The 18,850-nt window shown below is 43.0% G+C and overlaps 1 protein-coding gene across 2 annotated transcripts in view; it reads left to right on the top strand.

The window, feature by feature from the left end:
- PCGF6 (polycomb group ring finger 6) overlaps window positions 1–13,938 on the top strand; it is a 55,921-nt gene extending 41,983 nt beyond the window's left edge. For both annotated transcript variants that reach the window (XM_069753701.1, XM_069753702.1), the window contains exons 9-10: window positions 4,967–5,053; window positions 12,564–13,938. In XM_069753701.1, the coding sequence (XP_069609802.1) occupies window positions 4,967–5,053; window positions 12,564–12,611 (135 nt within the window). In that variant the 3' untranslated portion in view covers window positions 12,612–13,938. The remainder of the gene's footprint in view (window positions 1–4,966; window positions 5,054–12,563) is intronic.
- The last annotated feature ends 4,912 nt before the right edge of the window (window positions 13,939–18,850 follow it).

The following is an 18,850-nucleotide window of genomic DNA, read 5'->3' on the forward strand; positions in this document are numbered from 1 at the left end:
CGTCACATGATCGGGGGTCGGCGATGCTTGTATATTGTAACCATAGAGGTCCTTGAGACCTCTATGGTTACTGATTGCCCGTCGCTGTGAGCGCCACCCTGTGGTCGGCGCTCACAGCACACGTGCAATTCTGCTACATAGCAGCGATCAGCAGATCGCTGCTATGTAGCAGAGCCGATCGTGCTATGCCTGCTTCTAGCCTCTCATGGAGGCTATTGAAGCATGGCAAAAGTTAAAAAAAAAAGTTTTAAAAAATAAAAAAAACATAAAAGTTTAAATCACCCCCCTTTCGCCCCAATCAAAATAAATCAATAAAAAAAATATCAAATCTACGCATATTTGGTATCGCCGCGCTCAGAATCGCCCGATCTATCAAATAAAAAAAAGTATTAACCTGATCGCTAAACAGCGTAGCGGGAAAAATACTCGAAACGCCAGAATTACGTTTTTTTGGTCGCCGCGACATTGCATTAAAATGCAATAACGGGCAATCAAAAGAACGTAACTGCACCGAAATGCTATCATTAAAAACGTCATCTCGGCACGCAAAAAATAAGCCGTCAACCGACCCCAGATGATGAAAAATGGAGACGCTACGAGTATCGGAAAATGGCGCATTTTTTTTTTTTTTTTAGCAAAGTTTGGAATTTTTTTTCACCACTTAGATAAAAAATAACCTAGTCATGTTTGGTGTCTATGAACTCGTAATGACCTGGAGAATCATAATGGCAGGTCATTTTTAGCATTTAGTGAACCTAGCAAAAAAGCCAAACAAAAAACCAATGTGGGATTGCACTTTTTTTGCAATTTCACCGCACTTGGAATTTTTTTCCCGTTTTCTAGTACACGACATGCTAAAACCAATGATGTCGTTCAAAAGTACAACTCGTCCCGCAAAAAATAAGCCCTCACATGGCCTAATTGACGGAAAAATAAAAAAGTTATGGCTCTGGGAAGGAGGGGAGCGAAAAACGAACACGGAAAAACGAAAAATCCCCCGGTCATGAAGGGGTTAAGGTCAAAAGGGGTTAAAAATAAGTGATAATGTTTTTGGTTTTTTTTTTTACATGGCACAATCTGTAATAATATAAAAAACATTTTGCAATTCTCACACTGGCCACAGGGGCTTTTTTAAACTTATTGTTTTGGGAAACACATGTACGTTAGCAGCAATGAACAGACTCTGACCTCATCTTTGTCTTGAAGCATCTAATGAGCAGGTGCAATGGTCACTGTAACGGGAGGAGAAGCAGGGTCCACTGTGATTGATGGATCCTTTATTAGCTTTGTATGGAGGTGTTGATCCTGCGTCTAATAATAAGGAAACTTTTCATGAAAGAGCAGGAAGTAGGACTCTTACAGGGAACCTGTCAGCAGATTTTGCCGCTTTAGGGTGCGGCCACTGCCTTTCAGGGCTTATCAACAGAATTCTATAATGGTGTAAATAAGCCCCCCGGTCCGACCTGCAAGTGAAGAAAAATAAGTTATATTATACTCACCCGGGGGGGGCGGTCCTGTCCGATGGGCGTCACAGGTCCAGGTCCAGCGCCTCCCATCTTCTTGTAGTGCCGCCCTCCTGCTTCTTCATCGCTCCCTGGTATCGCACTCCGGCGCAGGGGTACTTTGTCTGCCCTGTTGAGGGCAGTGTAAAATACTGCAGTGCGCAGGTGCTGGGAAAGGTCAGAGAGGCCCAGCGCCTGCGCACTGCAGTACTTTGCTCTGCCCTAAACAGGCCAGAGAAGCATGCGTGCGCAGGAGCGCGATACCAGGGAGCAATGAAGAAGCAGGAGGGCGGCGGCGCAAGAAGATGGGAGGCGCTGGACCTGGACCTGTGACAGCCATCGGACCGGACCGCCTCCCCCGGGTGAGTATAATATAACTTATTTTTCTTCTCTTGCAGGTCGGACCTGGGGGCTTATCCACAGCATTATAGAATGCTGTATATAAGCCTTGAAAGGCAGTGGCCGCACCTTATAGCAGCAAAATCTGCTGACAGGTTCCCTTTAAAATAAAAAAGTCCCTAGTGGCCAGTCTGAAAATTGCAAGATTCCTAGTTGTGATCTGGTTTGCCTTTTATTTTTGTTTTTAGGTTGTTGCTTTTTTTGTCTTACGAGATCTGGATGTGAAAAAAAAACATTCCCAACATTTTTTCTTTAAAATACATGTAACACAAGAGCCTGATTTAAACCATAATTAATTTTCTGATGACACATTCCCTATCCTGTATTTATTAGGAACTGATTCAGAAGCATGTCTAGTTGCCAAAATGTGCAAATGAGGCATTTGACGGCGGCCATGTGATGCTGTATACTAATCGAGCCGTGCCTCCAGGTCTAGCAGATGCTCCATATTTGGGGGTGGGGGTCTGTCTGGTGACAGGTTTTCTTTAATTTGTGTCACCTTTAATTGTGGGTGTTCGGTCAGCTGGAAGGATCAGCCAATTTCTGTCCTGCAATAATGAATGTGAGCCATAAATCCTCTTATGTGGTTTCCTCTGTGCCTGCGCTTACAAGTTATGACTATGACATACAATCATCTCCAGATGATTACTAACTGGAATTTAGCTCACAATAAAACCCTCTGCATCATCTCTAGAAGGACATTTCAATCACTGTTTCCACATGTGACGACCAGCATCAGTTCTTTCATTGCAGGATTTCTCTGAGTGGACTTCTCTGGAGCCTTTCCTCCTCTGTTACCATTGTTTATTACGGTAAAAACCCATCCAATCCACACAGGCAAAGAATTCAACCCATAGATGTCCATTCATTATGTGTAATAATGAGAAATGACACAGGGAAAAAGTATTGAACACGCTTACTCAAATGTATTTAACACTACAAAAGCCTTTGTTGGTGATGAAAGCTTCAAGACGCCTCCTGTATGGAGAAACTAGTTGCAGGCATTGCTCATGTGTGATTTTGGCCCATTCTTTCACACTCAAACACTCTTCACATCCTGAAGGTCCCTTGGGCTCCTTCTATGAATTCTGAGCTTTAGTTTTTTCCATACATTTTCTATTGGGTACAGGTCCTTTGATTGGCTCGGCCATTCTAGCAGCTTTATACCAATTAAGAGTTTCCTTGGCTTTGTGTTTAGGATCATTGTCTTGTGGAAATGTCCACCCTTGTTTTATCTTCATCATTCTAGTAGGTGGCAGCAGATTTTTATCAAGAATGTCTCGGTACATTTGTCCATTAATCCTTTCTTCAATTATATGAAGTTTGCCAGTGCCGTTTGCTGAAAAACTTCACTGTTGCTATGGTGTTTTTGGGGGTGATTTGCAGTGCCTTGTGGCCTCCAAACATGTGTGTATTATGGCATCCAAAGAGTTCAATTTTGGTCTCATCTGACCAGACTATATTCTCGCAGTATTTTACAGGCTTGCCTAAATGTTGTTGAGCAAACTGTTAACTCACCTCAACATGCTTTTTGTTCAGCAATGGAGTCTTGTGTGGTGAGTGTGCATACAGGCCATGGAGGTTGAGTGCATTACTTTTTGTTTTCTTTGAAACAATTGTAACTGCTGATTCCAGGTCTTTCTGTAGCTCTCCACAGATGCTTCTTGGCTCTGGGATAACTCTTCAGATAATTCTTTTCACTCCTCTGTCTGAAATTGTGCAGGGATCACCTGGTTGAGGCCCATTTATGGTGAAATGATGTTCTTTCCACTTTTGGATTACGGCCTCAACAGTGTTCACTGGAACGTTTAGAAGTTTAGAAATTTTTTAGTGATGAGCGAGTTGTACTCGTTGCTCAGGTGGTCTCCGAATATTTGTTAGTGTTCGGAGATTTAGTTTTCATTGCCGCAGCTGAATGATTTACAGCTATTAGCCAGGCTGAGTACATGTGGGGGCTGCCTGGTTGCTAGGGAATCCCCACATGTATTCAAGCTGGCTAGTAGCTGTAAATCATTCAGCTGCTGCGATGAAAACTAAATCTCCGAACACTATCAAATACTCGGAGACCACCTGAGCAACGAGTTTACTCGCTCATCACTAAAATTCTTCTGTAACTAATGCCATCAGTATTTTTTTGCAGCAATAAGGTTGTGAAGGTCTTGAGACAGTTCACTGGTTTTATCTATCCTGTCATGATTCTTGTGTGGCTCCTTCATAATGAGACACCTTTTTATAGGCCATCAGAAAGCCATAAGGGTTCAATTTCTGTTACTGGAAATCTGCCCCGTATGTCTAAATGGGGTTGTTTTAGCGCTAAACTCTCAGATTTCTGCAAGTTCCATTCATTTTGAATGAGACCACTCTTACTGTATCATACAGCGCCTAGGTCGTAGCTTCCATCATCGGGGAGTTTTTACAGCCGTACTTCATTCCTAAGAGATTTTAAAAGAATATTGCAACATACTTAAAGAAAACTGAATGTAAAGAAAAAATGTGCGTAAGACAAGTTGTTGGCTTTATTTTTTTTGCTTTTTCTTAAATTTGTGATTAATTCCACACTTGGATCCTTGACTTTCATGCCTTGAGGATGACGTAACACAAACCACTGTGTACTAATATGACGCGTCTGCTACTGTGATAAAATACAAAAGTTGCAAAGTCACAAGACAAACCCCCAATGTGCGGCATAACTACAGCATAATGGTATACTGCGGAGGAAGGAGCTGCAGTCAGTTCTGCCTCCTCCTTTGTCTTGATGTGCGGATCCTCCACACTTCCCTCTGTGTGAATAATTGACATTACCATACACAACGACGGCTGCCATGATGAAATGTATTAAACATGAGTTGGAGCCCCTTATCCGGGGCACGGCCGTAATAGTCGGTATATGTCAGTCTGTACGGATCCCCTCCATCTAGACCGCAGCACATCGCGCCTCCTCCACCGCTAGTCAACACGCATGTTGTAGGACAGACAGATAAGTAGTCATGCGCTTGATTTACCACTATTTGGTTGGTTTGTGACCATCTAAGGGTTCAACTTTTTGTTTTTTTGATTGTTGACAGGTGGATATTATATGTGCGGATCACCTCCTGGAACATTACCAGACATTAAGGGAAATTAGTGCTGAAATTGGGAAAGGCGCTCTCCAGGTATAGTATAATCTATATTGGGCATTCAGCACCACAGAATCATTTTACCACCGCCAGGCTTCATTCTTTCACATATAGTTCCTTTGGAGGAATAGAAATAAAGAACTTCCATTTGTACTTTCTTTTTAACCAGAGTTCCAAAATCTGCTCACCCCAAAATGCTGGGTTTTTTTATGTTATTTTATTTTTTTCTGCAAATTAAAGGGGCGGTCCAGGACTTGGCCGATTAATATCGGATCATTGGGGTCTGATACTGATGAGCCAGGATGGAGTTGGGTCAGCACAGCGCCATACACTGTGTAGTGGTCGTTCCCGGTACTGCAACTCGGCTCCTATTTGCTTCAATAAAAGCTAAGCTGCAGTACCCAGGAATGACCACTACACAGTGTATGGCGCTGTGCTGTTCTGACTTTGTATACTGCCTACATCTGCTGATCATTGGAGGGGCTGGGCATCAGACCCCCACCCATCTCATATCAATGCCCTAAGGTAGGTCATCAAACTAGAGAATTCACACTAATAATTTATCATTTAGAATTTCTTGAATATCATGGGGTGGGGGGATGAGTGCAGTGTGGCTGGAAATGTCTTTTTTTTTCTATTGTTCCATTGAAACCTTTGTGAATAATGTCCAGTGCACATACCCCAGCCATCTCCGTCCTCCCTGTAAATCATGTTGCTGCAGTGAGCTGAGGAGCAAGACGTTCATTATAGCTGACAGTTTTAGTGCAGACATGGGCTTTCCTGGCTCATAACTTCTATGTAATTGCTCAGTGCAGCTAATTGTTATTTGACTGGTTAGATTTTCACTGTCTGCTGAATCTCCAGTGTTAACAATAAAAATGTTATTTGTGCTGATTTTATGTGTTGTAAGCACAGCGGTTTGATTGCAAGAAGCCACATCCACGTACATGATACTGCGGCTCTATAACTCAATGGATAAAAGAGGTACAGAAACTCTAATAAAAATGTCACATGTCCTACCAGTGCTATGAATGCCGAGCTCTATATAACTGGCTGGACCAACTAGCAGCAGGTTTACTTGGTCTCTAGTGGTTATGTCCTGCTTCTTAAGAATGATTTTATTAAAAAAAAATTACATCAAACAGCTCAGTAAGTGACAAATCATTGAACTCAGGGTCTCTGCACCTACTCTCAGATTAGTCAGGAAAAAGCTGGTAAAAGAGATTTTAATCAAGGGGTGGAGAACCTTTTTTCTGCCAAAGCTATTTGGATATTTACTCCGTCATTTGGGGAGCATACAAAATTATCAACTTAAAAATGATCCTGCTATATTAGCTCAAACAATTATTTGTTGGCTAGAACGGCTTCTCTTTGGTGCGGCTGGAATGTTATCTGCTATAGATGATGTTAGTAATCACAATGGCTATTCCAGGTTTGTGTTGGTCTGGAGTGTAGTCAACTCTTTGTAATCAGTTTTGTAAAGCACTCACAGCAGTAAGTCGTATAGAACACAGAAGTATATTACTCTGCAGGTCTTCTCAAAGTGGGAAATTCATATCTGCTCACGTATCATAGAACTCGGACACTGGAAGGTCTGCTGTATACATCACAAAGAATACACTGAGACTGCTGGAGACTGCTGTATATACATCACATTGGAGTCACTGATGCTGGAGTATAACATAGTAGACAAGGAGACTACTGTATACCTCACATAGGATTCACTGAGACTGCTGTATATACATCACATAAGATACACTGAGACTGCTGTATATACAGTTAGGGCCAGAAATATTTGGACAGTGACACAATTTTCGCGAGTTGGGCTCTGCATGCCACCACATTGGATTTGAAATGAAACCTCTACAACAGAATTCAAGTGCAGAATGTAACGTTTAATTTGAAGGGTTGAACAAAAATATCTGATAGAAAATGTAGGAATTGTACACATTTCTTTACAAACACTCCACATTTTAGGAGGTCAAAAGTAATTGGACAAATAAACATAACCCAAACAAAATATTTTTATTTTCAATATTTTGTTGCAAATCCTTTGGAGGCAATCACTGCCTTAAGTCTGGAACCCATGGACATCACCAAACGCTGGGTTTCCTCCTTCTTAATGCTTTGCCAGGCCTTTACAGCCGCAGCCTTCAGGTCTTGCTTGTTTGTGGGTCTTTCCGTCTTAAGTCTGGATTTGAGCAAGTGAAATGCATGCTCAATTGGGTTTAGATCTGGAGATTGACTTGGCCATTGCAGAATGTTCCACTTTTTGGCACTCATGAACTCCTGGGTAGCTTTGGCTGTATGCTTGGGGTCATTGTCCATCTGTACTATGAAGCGCCGTCCAATCAACTTTGCAGCATTTGGCTGAATCTGGGCTGAAAGTATATCCCGGTACACTTCAGAATTCATCCGGCTACTCTTGTCTGCTCTTATGTCATCAATAAACACAAGTGACCCAGTGCCATTGAAAGCCATGCATGCCCATGCCATCACGTTGCCTCCACCATGTTTTACAGAGGATGTGGTGTGCCTTGGATCATGTGCCGTTCCCTTTCTTCTCCAAACTTTTTTCTTCCCATCATTCTGGTACAGGTTGATCTTTGTCTCATCTGTCCATAGAATACTTTTCCAGAACTGAGCTGGCTTCTTGAGGTGTTTTTCTGCAAATTTAACTCTGGCCTGTCTATTTTTGGTATTGATGAATGGTTTGCATCTAGATGTGAACCCTTTGTATTTACTGTCTGTGATGAGGGAACAGCCGCCATCTTGGAACAGGCATGCTATCAGATTGGCGTGACTCCATTTTGTCTCCTGGACACAGGAGTGCTCCTGGCCCCCACCTTTGCTAATGAATAGAGTTCCTATTAGTATGCTAACGGGCTGAGCTCAGTGTAAACTGTAGATGGTAGTTCAAAGCCCCATGAGGAAACCACGCCAGCAGGGGGCTTGGAAATGCTTGGGGGCTTAATTAAAACACGCATGCCAAGTGGCCACTGGATACACATCTATTATGGCAGCCCAGCCAAACCGTCTCCAACATGGAATTGTGAAGTATGGACGCATCGTCCGAGGTACAGGCTCATAAAAAATATTCTCCTTACCCTAAAGAAATTGTGCATCCAACAGTGTGACTCCCGTGACGGTGGAAGGTCTGAAACCCGAGATATAGGGATCAGCCTCCCACAGGGACCGAATGGGTCCAGGTTTGATCCCAGTACGACCGGCAGAACAAACCACAGGCGCTGGTACTGCCCGTGTGCTGATCCGATCATCCTGAGAGAAGTTATCCCATTTATTAGATATTGGAATAAATCTTGCAGGGAGACAGAGGGGGTGGAGATTGCTAAGCCCACCCAGCTGCAGGCAGGGGGGCTCAGCCAGGTATAAGAAGACGCTGAGGTCACTGGGAGGGACTCACTCCACAGAAGAAGATGATGATGATGACATCTTAAGGAACAGGGTATGCCAGCCAGGGGGGAGCAAGCACATGCTTTCTGGGGGCTGCCCGGCAACTAAGTTTTTGGACCTGCGGAATGCTATGCCCCCCGGCTTCCACAAGCGAGCTTCGACCTGGTAAATGGACCTCCAGCTTTATACCTTTAAGCCTTGTATTATTGTTGTTATATTGTACTCTGACTGTAACTCTTGATATATTGTGATTGTATATTTCTTGTAATTATCTAGTGCGCCCTTAAGGCAATTAAATCATAAATTAATTTTGGGCTGATCCTTTTACTCTGATTGCGAATCTTAGAATACCCAGGGTGGGTAACAGGGCAGTCTCCCCGGCGGCCATTTGCTCTAGGTGCAGTCCCTTTACTGACCTGAGAGACAAAGGGGGCGCCGGAGAGCTGGACCTGTGTAGTGACGTCACGGATTGGTGACGTGGGAGGAAGGGGTAATCCTTCACACTGTCATGGAGTCTTCTCTTTACTGTTGACTTAGAGACAGATACACCTACTTCACTGAGAGTGTTCTGGACTTCAGTTGATGTTGTGAACGGGTTCTTCTTCACCAAATTAAGTATGCGGCGATCATCCACCACTGTTGTCATCCGTGGACGCCCAGGCCTTTTTGAGTTCCCAAGCTCACCAGTCAATTCCTTTTTTTCTCAGAATGTACCCAACTGTTGATTTTGCTACTCCAAGCATGTCTGCTATCTCTCTGATGGATTTTTTCTTTTTTTTCAGCCTCAGGATGTTCTGCTTCACCTCAATTGAGAGTTCCTTTGACCGCATGTTGTCTGCTCACAGCAACAGCTTCCAAATGCAAAACCACACACCTGGAATCCACCCCTGACCTTTTAACTACTTCATTGATTACAGGTTAACGAGGGAGACGCCTTCAGAGTTAATTGCAGCCCTTAGAGTCCATTGTCCAATTACTTTTGGTCCCTTGAAAAAGAGGACGCTATGCATTACAGAGCTATGATTCCTAAACCCTTTCTCCGATTTGGATGTGGAAACTATCATATTGCAGCTGGGAGTGTGCACTTTCATCCCACATTATATATATATATATATATAAATATATATATATATAATTGTATTTCTGAACATGTTTTTGTAAACAGCTAAAATAACAAAACTTGTGTCACTGTCCAAATATTTCTGGCCCTAACTGTACATCACATTGGAGTCACTGGTGCTGGAGCATATACACTGCTCAAAAGAATAAAGGGAACACTAAAATACCACATCCTAAATATCACTGAATGAAATATTCCAGGTACAAATCTTTATTAATTACATAGTGGAATGCGTTGAGAACAATAAAACATAAAAATGATCAATGTAAATCAAAATTAATATCCCATGGAGGTCTGGATATGGAATGATACTCAAAATCAAAGTGGAAAATCAAATTGCTGGCTGATCCAACTTCAGTGGAAATGCCTCAAAACAAGGAAATGATACTCAGTAGTGTAAATGCTCTCACCCCTAGAGGTACAGTAGCATAAGGCGGTGTTTATAACCCACAAAAGTTGCTCAGGTAGTGCAGCTCATCCAGGATGGCACATCAATGAGGGCTGTGGGAAGAAGGGTCGTGTGTCTGTCAGCAGAATGTTCAGAGCATGGAGCAAAAACCAGGAGACAGGCGAGTACACCAGGAGACATAAAAGGGGCCGTAGTAGGGCAGGGCTGCTACCTCCTCCTTTGTGCAAGGAAGAACAGTACCAGAGCTCTGCAAAATTACCTCCAGCAGGCCACTATCATCCATGTGTCTGTTCAAACTGTCAGAAACAGGTTAGTTTAGTAGTTTTCTCTGCAGTTCCCTTTAAGAAATGACATGGAGGATTCTATATAGACATAGTATCCTTTTTGAGCACAATTCCGACGTCCGTGTATCATGGGCCAAATACGGACAGCGACTTTAGTACTGACCGCAGATCTGATTCGAACGAAAAAGCCTTGTAGGCCTATAGATGCATGCAGTCCCGCACCGTGCTACACAGTCGTCTGAACTCGGCCTTATACCGGCATATCATGCTTCGTTCTCCAGTTTTCGCCAGTGCGTAACTTTATATGTTTTCTGTACTTTACCTAATTACTGTACAGGATATAACTGCGGTGACTGATTTTTACTTTATAATTCTCTAACCAACAAGTATATATGGTGCCAAGCAGTAGAGTGCCAAGGTCAGCGCCAGTGATTATTTCTAATTTCATATTTTTCCTATCCACTATTAATAGGATAAAAGAAATTATAAAATGCACTCAGTGGAAACTTTGTAGCTACAGTAATTGTTTCAGTGGAGGAATATTTTATAATGTGCTAATATAACAATCTGGCAGCGCAGCCGGGAAGGTGACCTTTGTATGGAAAGAATTCACAATCCAGGCCGGGCTCTGGCCTTTCCAGGGACTGCACTGCACATTCCCACTCCATATAATTGAAGAAAGAAGCATTCTCCTAACGTACATGTACCTGTGTCGCCATTTTAATGTATATTTTGTGGACAGCACGTGCCATAATTTTCACTTTTCGAGCAAAATAATGTGTGGAGTCCTCAAACCATTGTTGTAGCTGACATGAGACTGCGGCATCCACTTACTGTCCACAGCGTGTCATCCATACTAATATCGGCTGTGGTTCATTCCTGAGATATTGGCGCTTTAATATGCAAAGGAGGCTGTAGATGTGAAGCCTCTGTCACTCCAGCTCTATCCGGCCACCCAGTGTCGCCTCCTTCTTGACTGACAGCCTCTATGTTGTGTACGTTCAGGCAAATGATTCATCAGTGAAGCAGGAGGAGGCAGCATGGTGCGGAGAATAGAGCTGGAGTGACAGAGGCTTCAGATCTACCATAGCTCTTCAGACTCATTTGCATATCAATTCAAATGCTGATTTGTTAGGAATGGAAGAACGGACTGGCCATGTAAAGGTGTTGCTGGAATTATCTATCAGTAGCGATGACGTAATTTACTAACCATGGAACTGGAGCCGCCGCTTCCTGTTTGACTGAAAGCCTCTCTGCTGTATAACTTCAGGCAAAAAAGTCTTCAGTAGTGATGAGCGAATATACTTGTTACTCGAGATTTCTCGAGCACGCTCGGGGGTCCTCCAAGTATTTTTTAGTGCTCGGAGGTTTAGCTTTTCTTGCAGTAGCTGAATGATTTACATCTGTTAGCCAGCATAAGTACACGTGGGGATTCCCTATCAATCAGGCAACCCCCACATGTACTTCTGCTGGCTAACAGATGTAAATCATTCAGCTACTGCAAGAAAAGCTAAACCTCCGAGCACTAAACCATACTCGGAGGACCCCCGAGCGTGCTCGAGAAATCTCTAGTAACGAGTATATTCGCTCATCACTAGTCTTCAGTCAAGCAGGAGGAGGCAGAGGATAGAGCTGGAGTGACAGAGGCTTCGAATCTACAATTGGTCCCTCAGCCTCATTTCCATATCAAACAAACTCTGATTTCTCAGGAATGGAGGAACCAATTGGCCACGTAAAGGTATTGCTCGACTTGTCTTAGAAAGCACTACATGCAGACAAATAGGTTGGGGTGTGAAATCCTGTAGGTAGGTATCTATAATACTGCCTCCTATTAGCTTATGTATTCAGTCCCTATGAGACGTGTGTCTCCGTAGACTACAAAAGGACCTGGATGTAATGTGATTCTGCAATTCCGTGCTGAGGGGGCAGATAAAAATGCAGGGAGTGACCCGCGGCTGCAGCCAGAATATTGCACGTTGTCGTGTTTGTGCACACAAATCCTTGACTGGCTGGGGAGACATGATGCCAGCTGGCAGACAGCCTGGCGGCCAGTGAGCAATTAGCGCAGGTGCCCAGGGACGGCAGAAGAGAAGCTGGTTAATAAGTTCCTAGCTTTCTGGTATTGTAACCTCCATGCTGGCTCATGTGTCCGTGTATAGTGTAACGTTACTGGAAATATTGCAGTAAATTTCCTTGTGTTCTGCATTGCCTCGCGCCCTGTCCTTGCTTACCAGGGCATCTAGTTACTTGACGCCATTTATGTAAGACCAATATGTCCTATTCTAATCTGTATCCTTGTTCTGCATTGTTTGCCTTCAGGATGGATTACTCGTCCTTCACTTTGGCCTGGGCCTGTCTCCAATATAATTGACTTGAGAGGGTTTTCTACAAGTTTTCTCCACGGGTCTCAGAGGATGTGAAGACGACACTAATGAAGACAGACGTTGGGATGAGCACTCTGGAAGTGCTACTGCAGGTTTATCTGCCGTCAGTGTCACCAGCATCAGTCTAATCAGTGCTTATTAGTTTAGCATATTTCTCCTATGTCAATGAGCTTGGTGTGAGTAGTGATCGTCTCCAGCTTGCTGGGACTTGTAGTTAACAAGCCGCTGATTGCAAACCACTGATGTCAGTTTGCACTGACATTTTCAGGCAAATGTGAACCAGTTGGGCTATGAGCACACAAAGGCTTTTGGAGTACAATCCTCCTAAAAAAAAAAACTCTTCCAATTTACCCCTTTTTTTTTTTTTTCTTTTTTTTGGGGGGGTGGGGTGAAGAGATTAATTTTGTGACTTTAGAGTGGTTTCCTTCAAAATTCTCTTGAAAGTAGGCACTGACCAATCATATTGCAAAAAACTTTTCCAAAACTCATCAAAAACTGCTTCAGGAAATGAAAAACTCCCCCAAAGCCGCTCTTAAAACATTTGTTTCCTGAAGATGTTTATGCTTGAAAAATTCATGATTTTTGACCACCTCAACAAAAAATTGGTCGTTCACTGGTGCTCTGTGTTGGGCTAGGATCACACCTGCAGGTTTTAATGCAGTTTTTTTTTTCAAAATCAAAACTAGTAATAGATACTATTATTCATTTTTATATTGCGCCATTTATCCCATGTGAAAAAAAGGGGCACACAAGTACAGAAGAAGAGAGGACCCTGCCCGCGAGGGCTCACTGTCCAAATATAAGGCTACACTGACACTTCCATTTCTGGTTTTTTAACATTTATGAAAAATCTACTTTTTTATTATTATGCCATGTGTCAACCTGTTTGCATCAGTTTTTAAAAACATTGAAGTAGACAGACTGACTGAAATTTTTTTTTTTGCGTCCATTGACTTCGCAATGTATTAGTGAAAAAATAGATGAAACACGGATGGAAAATAGAAGGACAAAGCCTGTCTTCTGCTTTTCATCTGTTTTTAATGGATCCTCATAAACTTTAATAGAGTCTGATTCACAAAACGGATGAGAGTAGGACACAGTCATACTTACATTGCTGGGCATTATGTTCATTTTTTGGGGGGTAGATTAGTACCAAAAATCCTCTACAGGTAGAAATTCACTTACAACTGCAGATTATTTTGTACTAGTGGACATGTGTTTCCATAGGTGTTGGGAAGAAAATATATTGTTTTCTCTCTTTTTTTTTTTTTCCTGTATATACTTGTAATAAAATAGTTTCAACATAACGTATGAGACGTCTTCTTAATATTGTGATTTGATTTGTTACTTTTTCTAAAGTGCAGATTGCAATAAAAGAGGTTTTCCTCAAGGGGGCAATGACAAGCTAGCACTTAACTGCAGTACTATAAAAGTCGCAAGGTTTAACAGAGTCCTAGACTTAAGGCCCTGGCCAAATAGCGAGTTGGTCCTTCAACGACACCGTCCTTTTTAACCTTTTCACAACATGTGTCCTACGTCATGTCTGTATGTATGGTGCGTGCTCAGGAGCTGAGCCTGCACCGTACCTGGCAGATGCAAGTTATGTTACACAGCCGCCATCTACCTATAACAGCAGAAACCAGAACTCGCTTGATTCACTACTGACCCACTTTTTCGTCTTATTTTATTCTTGCCGCTTCCTGAGTAACTCATTTTTTTCTTTAATCCACAATGCAGTTCCAGAGATATGAGCTTTCTGATTTAGTGCTAGTTTTTATGGTCTCTACAGGATCCTCGGGGGCGGGTCTTTAGGCTACTCTGCGTTATTACTCTGTGAGTAAAGACATTCTTGATAAATACCGTAAAAATTAGCATTAAAGGGAACCTGTCACCCCCAAAATCGAGGGTGAGCTAAACCTACCGGCATCAGGGGCTTATCTACAGCGTTCTGTAATGCTGCAGATAAGCCCCCGATGTATTCTAAAAGATAAGAAAAAGAGGTTAGATTACACTCACCCAGGGGCGGTCTGATCCGATGGGTGTCACGGTCCGGTCCGGCGGCTCCTATCTTCATCAGTTGATATCCTTTTCTGGTCTTCATGCTCCGGCACAGGCGTACTTTGTCTGCCCTGTTGAGGGCAGAGCAAAGTACTGCAGTGCGCAGGTGCCGGGAAAGGTCAGAGAGGCCCAGCGCCTGCGCACTGCAGTACTTTGCTCTGCCGTCAACAGGGCAGACAAAGTACACCTGCGCCGGAGCGTGAAGACCAGAAGAGGACGTCATCCTATGAAGATGGGAGGCCCCGGACAGGACCGCGACGCCCATCGGATCAGACCCGCCCCTGGGTGAGTATAATCTAACCTCTTTTTCTTCTCTTTCAGGATACATCAGGGGCTTATCTGTAATGCTGTAGATAAGCCCCTGATGCCGGTGGGCTTAGCTCACCCTTGATTTTGGGGGTGACAGGTTCCCTTTAAATAAATGGCCCACATCTCTGGAACCGTATGGCGGATTTAAAAACAACTAAAAATGGTGTACTCGGGAGCAGCAAGAAGTAACCACGAGAAATACTGGCTACCTTACCTAGTAACGGGTCCTTTTTAATTTAACTATTTAGATGTCTCAAACAGTGACATTTAATGGACTGACTGCTGGTGCATTTCTCACCCCATCTTTCTACGGCACCTCAATAAAAACATCACATCTCCATCAACATAAGGCTGTCGTCACACTATCAGTATTTGGTCAGTATTTTACATCAGTATTTGTAGCCAAAACCAGGAGTGGAACAATTAGAGGAAAAGTATAATAGAAACACATGCACCACTTCTGTATTTATCACCCACTCCTGGTTTTGGCTACAAATACTGCTGTAAAATACTGACCAAATACTGCTAGTGTGACGGCAGCCTCACTGTTTTTTTTTTAAATCTATTTTTTTCCCATTTCAAAAACCAAACAAAAAAAACTATACAAGCTTAGTGTTATAATAATACGGACCTGAAAAACATTGAACAGTGTAAAAACAATACAGTGGGTTTTTTTTTCACCATTTCACTGCACTTGTTTTTATTTTTGTCCCATTTTTCAGGACATCATGAAGTAAAATGAAAGGCGTCATTTAAAACTGCAACTTGTTTAGCAAAAAACAAGCCCTCCTACAGCTAGAAAAAAAAATATAAGCGGATCTGTCACCATACTTACCGTAATTGTTCAAACTGAATAGATTATTAGATCTGGCGAGGCTGTTGTGATTACTTTAAAAATCAATGTCACAATGGCTTTAAATTTGAATCATGCAGCCATTTTTACATGGATTTTCAAAGTAAGTACATACGCCTCATCAGGTCCTAGGAGATGTATTAATATTGTATGTAAAAATCTGGTGCCAAATCCACTTTAAGGTAAAATTGCTGGAATACTAAAGTGAAGCTTGGACCTTGCAATTGTTATTGTGAGCATTGCCATCGGCTGCAGTGGTCTCTTGGGGTGAGACATCGCCTACGCTTAGGCCATGTTCACACCATCCTTTTTTTAATGCGGAACCGCCGCGATTTTCCCGCTGCGGGTCCGCAGCTGTTTTCCATGCAGGGTACATTACAGTGTACCCTATGGAAAACAGGAACTGCTGTGCCCACATTGCGGAAAATCCCAAAAAAAGCCGCGCTGAATAGCTGCGGTAAAAAAGAAGTACCATGTCACTTCTTTTTGCGGAACTGCAGCGGTTCTGCACCCATTGACCTCCATTGTGAGGTAAAACCCGCAGACGAAAAAAATATCTGCGGTTTTCTGCGGTTTGTGGTGCAGAACCGCTGCAGTGTGGCTGCCCCCCCGTGCTCCAATCCCACCCCCCCCGTGCTCCGACGCCACCCCCCGTGCTCCGACGCACCAACCCTTTCCCCCCCCCCCCCTCCCGTGCCCTAATCTCCCCCCTTATACTTACCGGGCCTCCCGATGTCCGTCCGGCCGTCTTCTCCCTGGGCGCCGCCATCTTCCAAAATGGCGGGCGCATGCGCAGTGCGCCCGCCGAATCTGCCGGCAGATTCGTTCCAGGCACATTTTGATCACTGTGATAACCTCACAGTGATCAAAATAAAAAAAAAGGTAAATGCCCCCCACCCCCTTTATCACCCCCATAGGTAGTAACAATGATAAAATTAAAAGATTTTTTTTTTTTTTTCCCCAACACAGAACTAGGATTAGGGGTAGGGTTAGGGTATTTTCAGCCATTTTAACCCTAAAAAAAACTTCCTAGAAAACACACAGAAACTGCACTAAAAACCGCATCAAAAAACGCACCCGCGTTTTCTGCCAAGAGCTGCGGTTTTTAGTGCAGAAAAAACAGCAGGGAAATCAGGAACGTGTGAACATGGCCTTAATCCTTTGTGATGACGTGCTGAATCAGTATAAGGTCTTAAAGGGGCGATGGGAAGCAAGCACAAGTGGACAATGAATATAAATTTGCAGTAAAAAAAAAAAATGAAATAATGACAAGATTTTATTTATGGAGGCAAATGCAGTCAAGATTGCCGGTGTGGATTTGGGTTTGACATTTTCAGGGCCAGTCTGACAATTAATATTCTGATTTCACGTATCTAGTAGATCCTATGTAAAAATCTATTCTGCCACAGAGATCAATGGGCAAGAAAATGATCTGCAATTTAACCACATAAACAATCAATTGTGGTTCATTATGAAAAGATGGACTATAAATCTCCTGTCGAATTTCTGAGATGGGAAATCCCAAAGGGTATTAGTAATGGACGACCTCTGCCAATGTTTTCCAAACCTACTGACCGCAAGAATATAACAGTTCTCAGAGCTTGCCGTGTAGTATTGTCTTGTAGACTGGTGTCGTACTCTGGCCGCGCCGTCGTACTCTCACCGCGCCGCCATTGTTCTCCTTTTCTGCAAGGAACTTGCAGCTTATTACCCGCAGCAACCAGCGACAAGTAATGTAAATTAATGATCGTTATTCCTTACTGATTGCATGTAATTACTACCGGTACAGGAAACGGTGACATTAATTAGTTAAGGCATATTAATCCCAGTACTTGAAGACCAATAGAATATTAACCATTTCCTGCACTTATAGAGCCTGCTAAAGTGGAGCATTAAAATTAGTCCAGGCTTGGACTATGCAGAGGTTTTTTTGCGGCATATTTTATGCAAAATAAAAGCTGCTTTATACAGTACCAGCAAAAAGTATGAGATTTCCGAAATCTTATAATGTCACGCTGCAACGGTTTTCGGTAAGGGAGAGAGGCATCAAACCGCCCCTGGAACTGGGACCCTAATGATCCCTGTCGCGGGGAAACACTTGAAGGTTGCGAGGCCTGAGTCTTCGACCTTACTATGTTCCTGTTATACCCTGATCTTTCCCCTCCCCCAACCCATGAGGCATGGGACAGAAATGTAACCAAGGCACAAGGACAAAACAGGGATCACAGAAAACCTCTATCATACAAAAGCACTAAACAACATTAGGGAGGAGGATAGGGACAGGGAGGAATAAACTAAATGGGAACAGGGACCAGGAGCTAAACACAAACGTACTACAGAAAACCACAGAACACTACTGCAGCAACTAGACTCCAGCACTTAGCTTTAGCCCACAGCACAGGAAGATGAATCTTTCACGGGCAGGGACAAGAAGGTCTGATCAGTTTTTATAGGAAGATGTAATTACCAGATCAGAAGCAGATGAAATGGAGCTGCATGTTTCTGACCAGCATAGAAAGGTGGTTAACCTCTTCAGCACCAGAGGAAACTAAATCCAAGGGAAACAAATCACTCGTAAGTATTCCAGGGGGAGTGACACATGCACACCCGTGTTTTTTTTTCTTGATTTAATTGGAAAACTGCTATTTATGAATTCTTATCAGTGAGTTTGCAGCTAATTTTCAACCATAGAAAGCAATGGAAAAATAAACACTCTGATTCCAGTGATGCGTCACTTACTTTATTGCGTGCTGCAGTTTTGATAAAATCACTGTACTATCTGCTGCAGATCTACCAGTTCTTTGAATGCTGGGGCTCAGTTATGTCGAGCTAATGAATATGGAGGACTACCTGGCAGCAGCTATGCAAGTCCTCTAGTGATAATCTCCTGCTGATAAAACTGACTTTACCAAAACTATAGCAAGCAGCTCAGTAAGTGATACATCGCTGGAATCAGGGTCTCTGTCTCTACATTTTGCTGCTCTCAGATTAGATGGCAAAAA

This window comes from Ranitomeya imitator, chromosome 2 (assembly GCF_032444005.1).
Source record: "Ranitomeya imitator isolate aRanImi1 chromosome 2, aRanImi1.pri, whole genome shotgun sequence".
Lineage (NCBI taxonomy): Eukaryota > Metazoa > Chordata > Amphibia > Anura > Dendrobatidae > Ranitomeya > Ranitomeya imitator.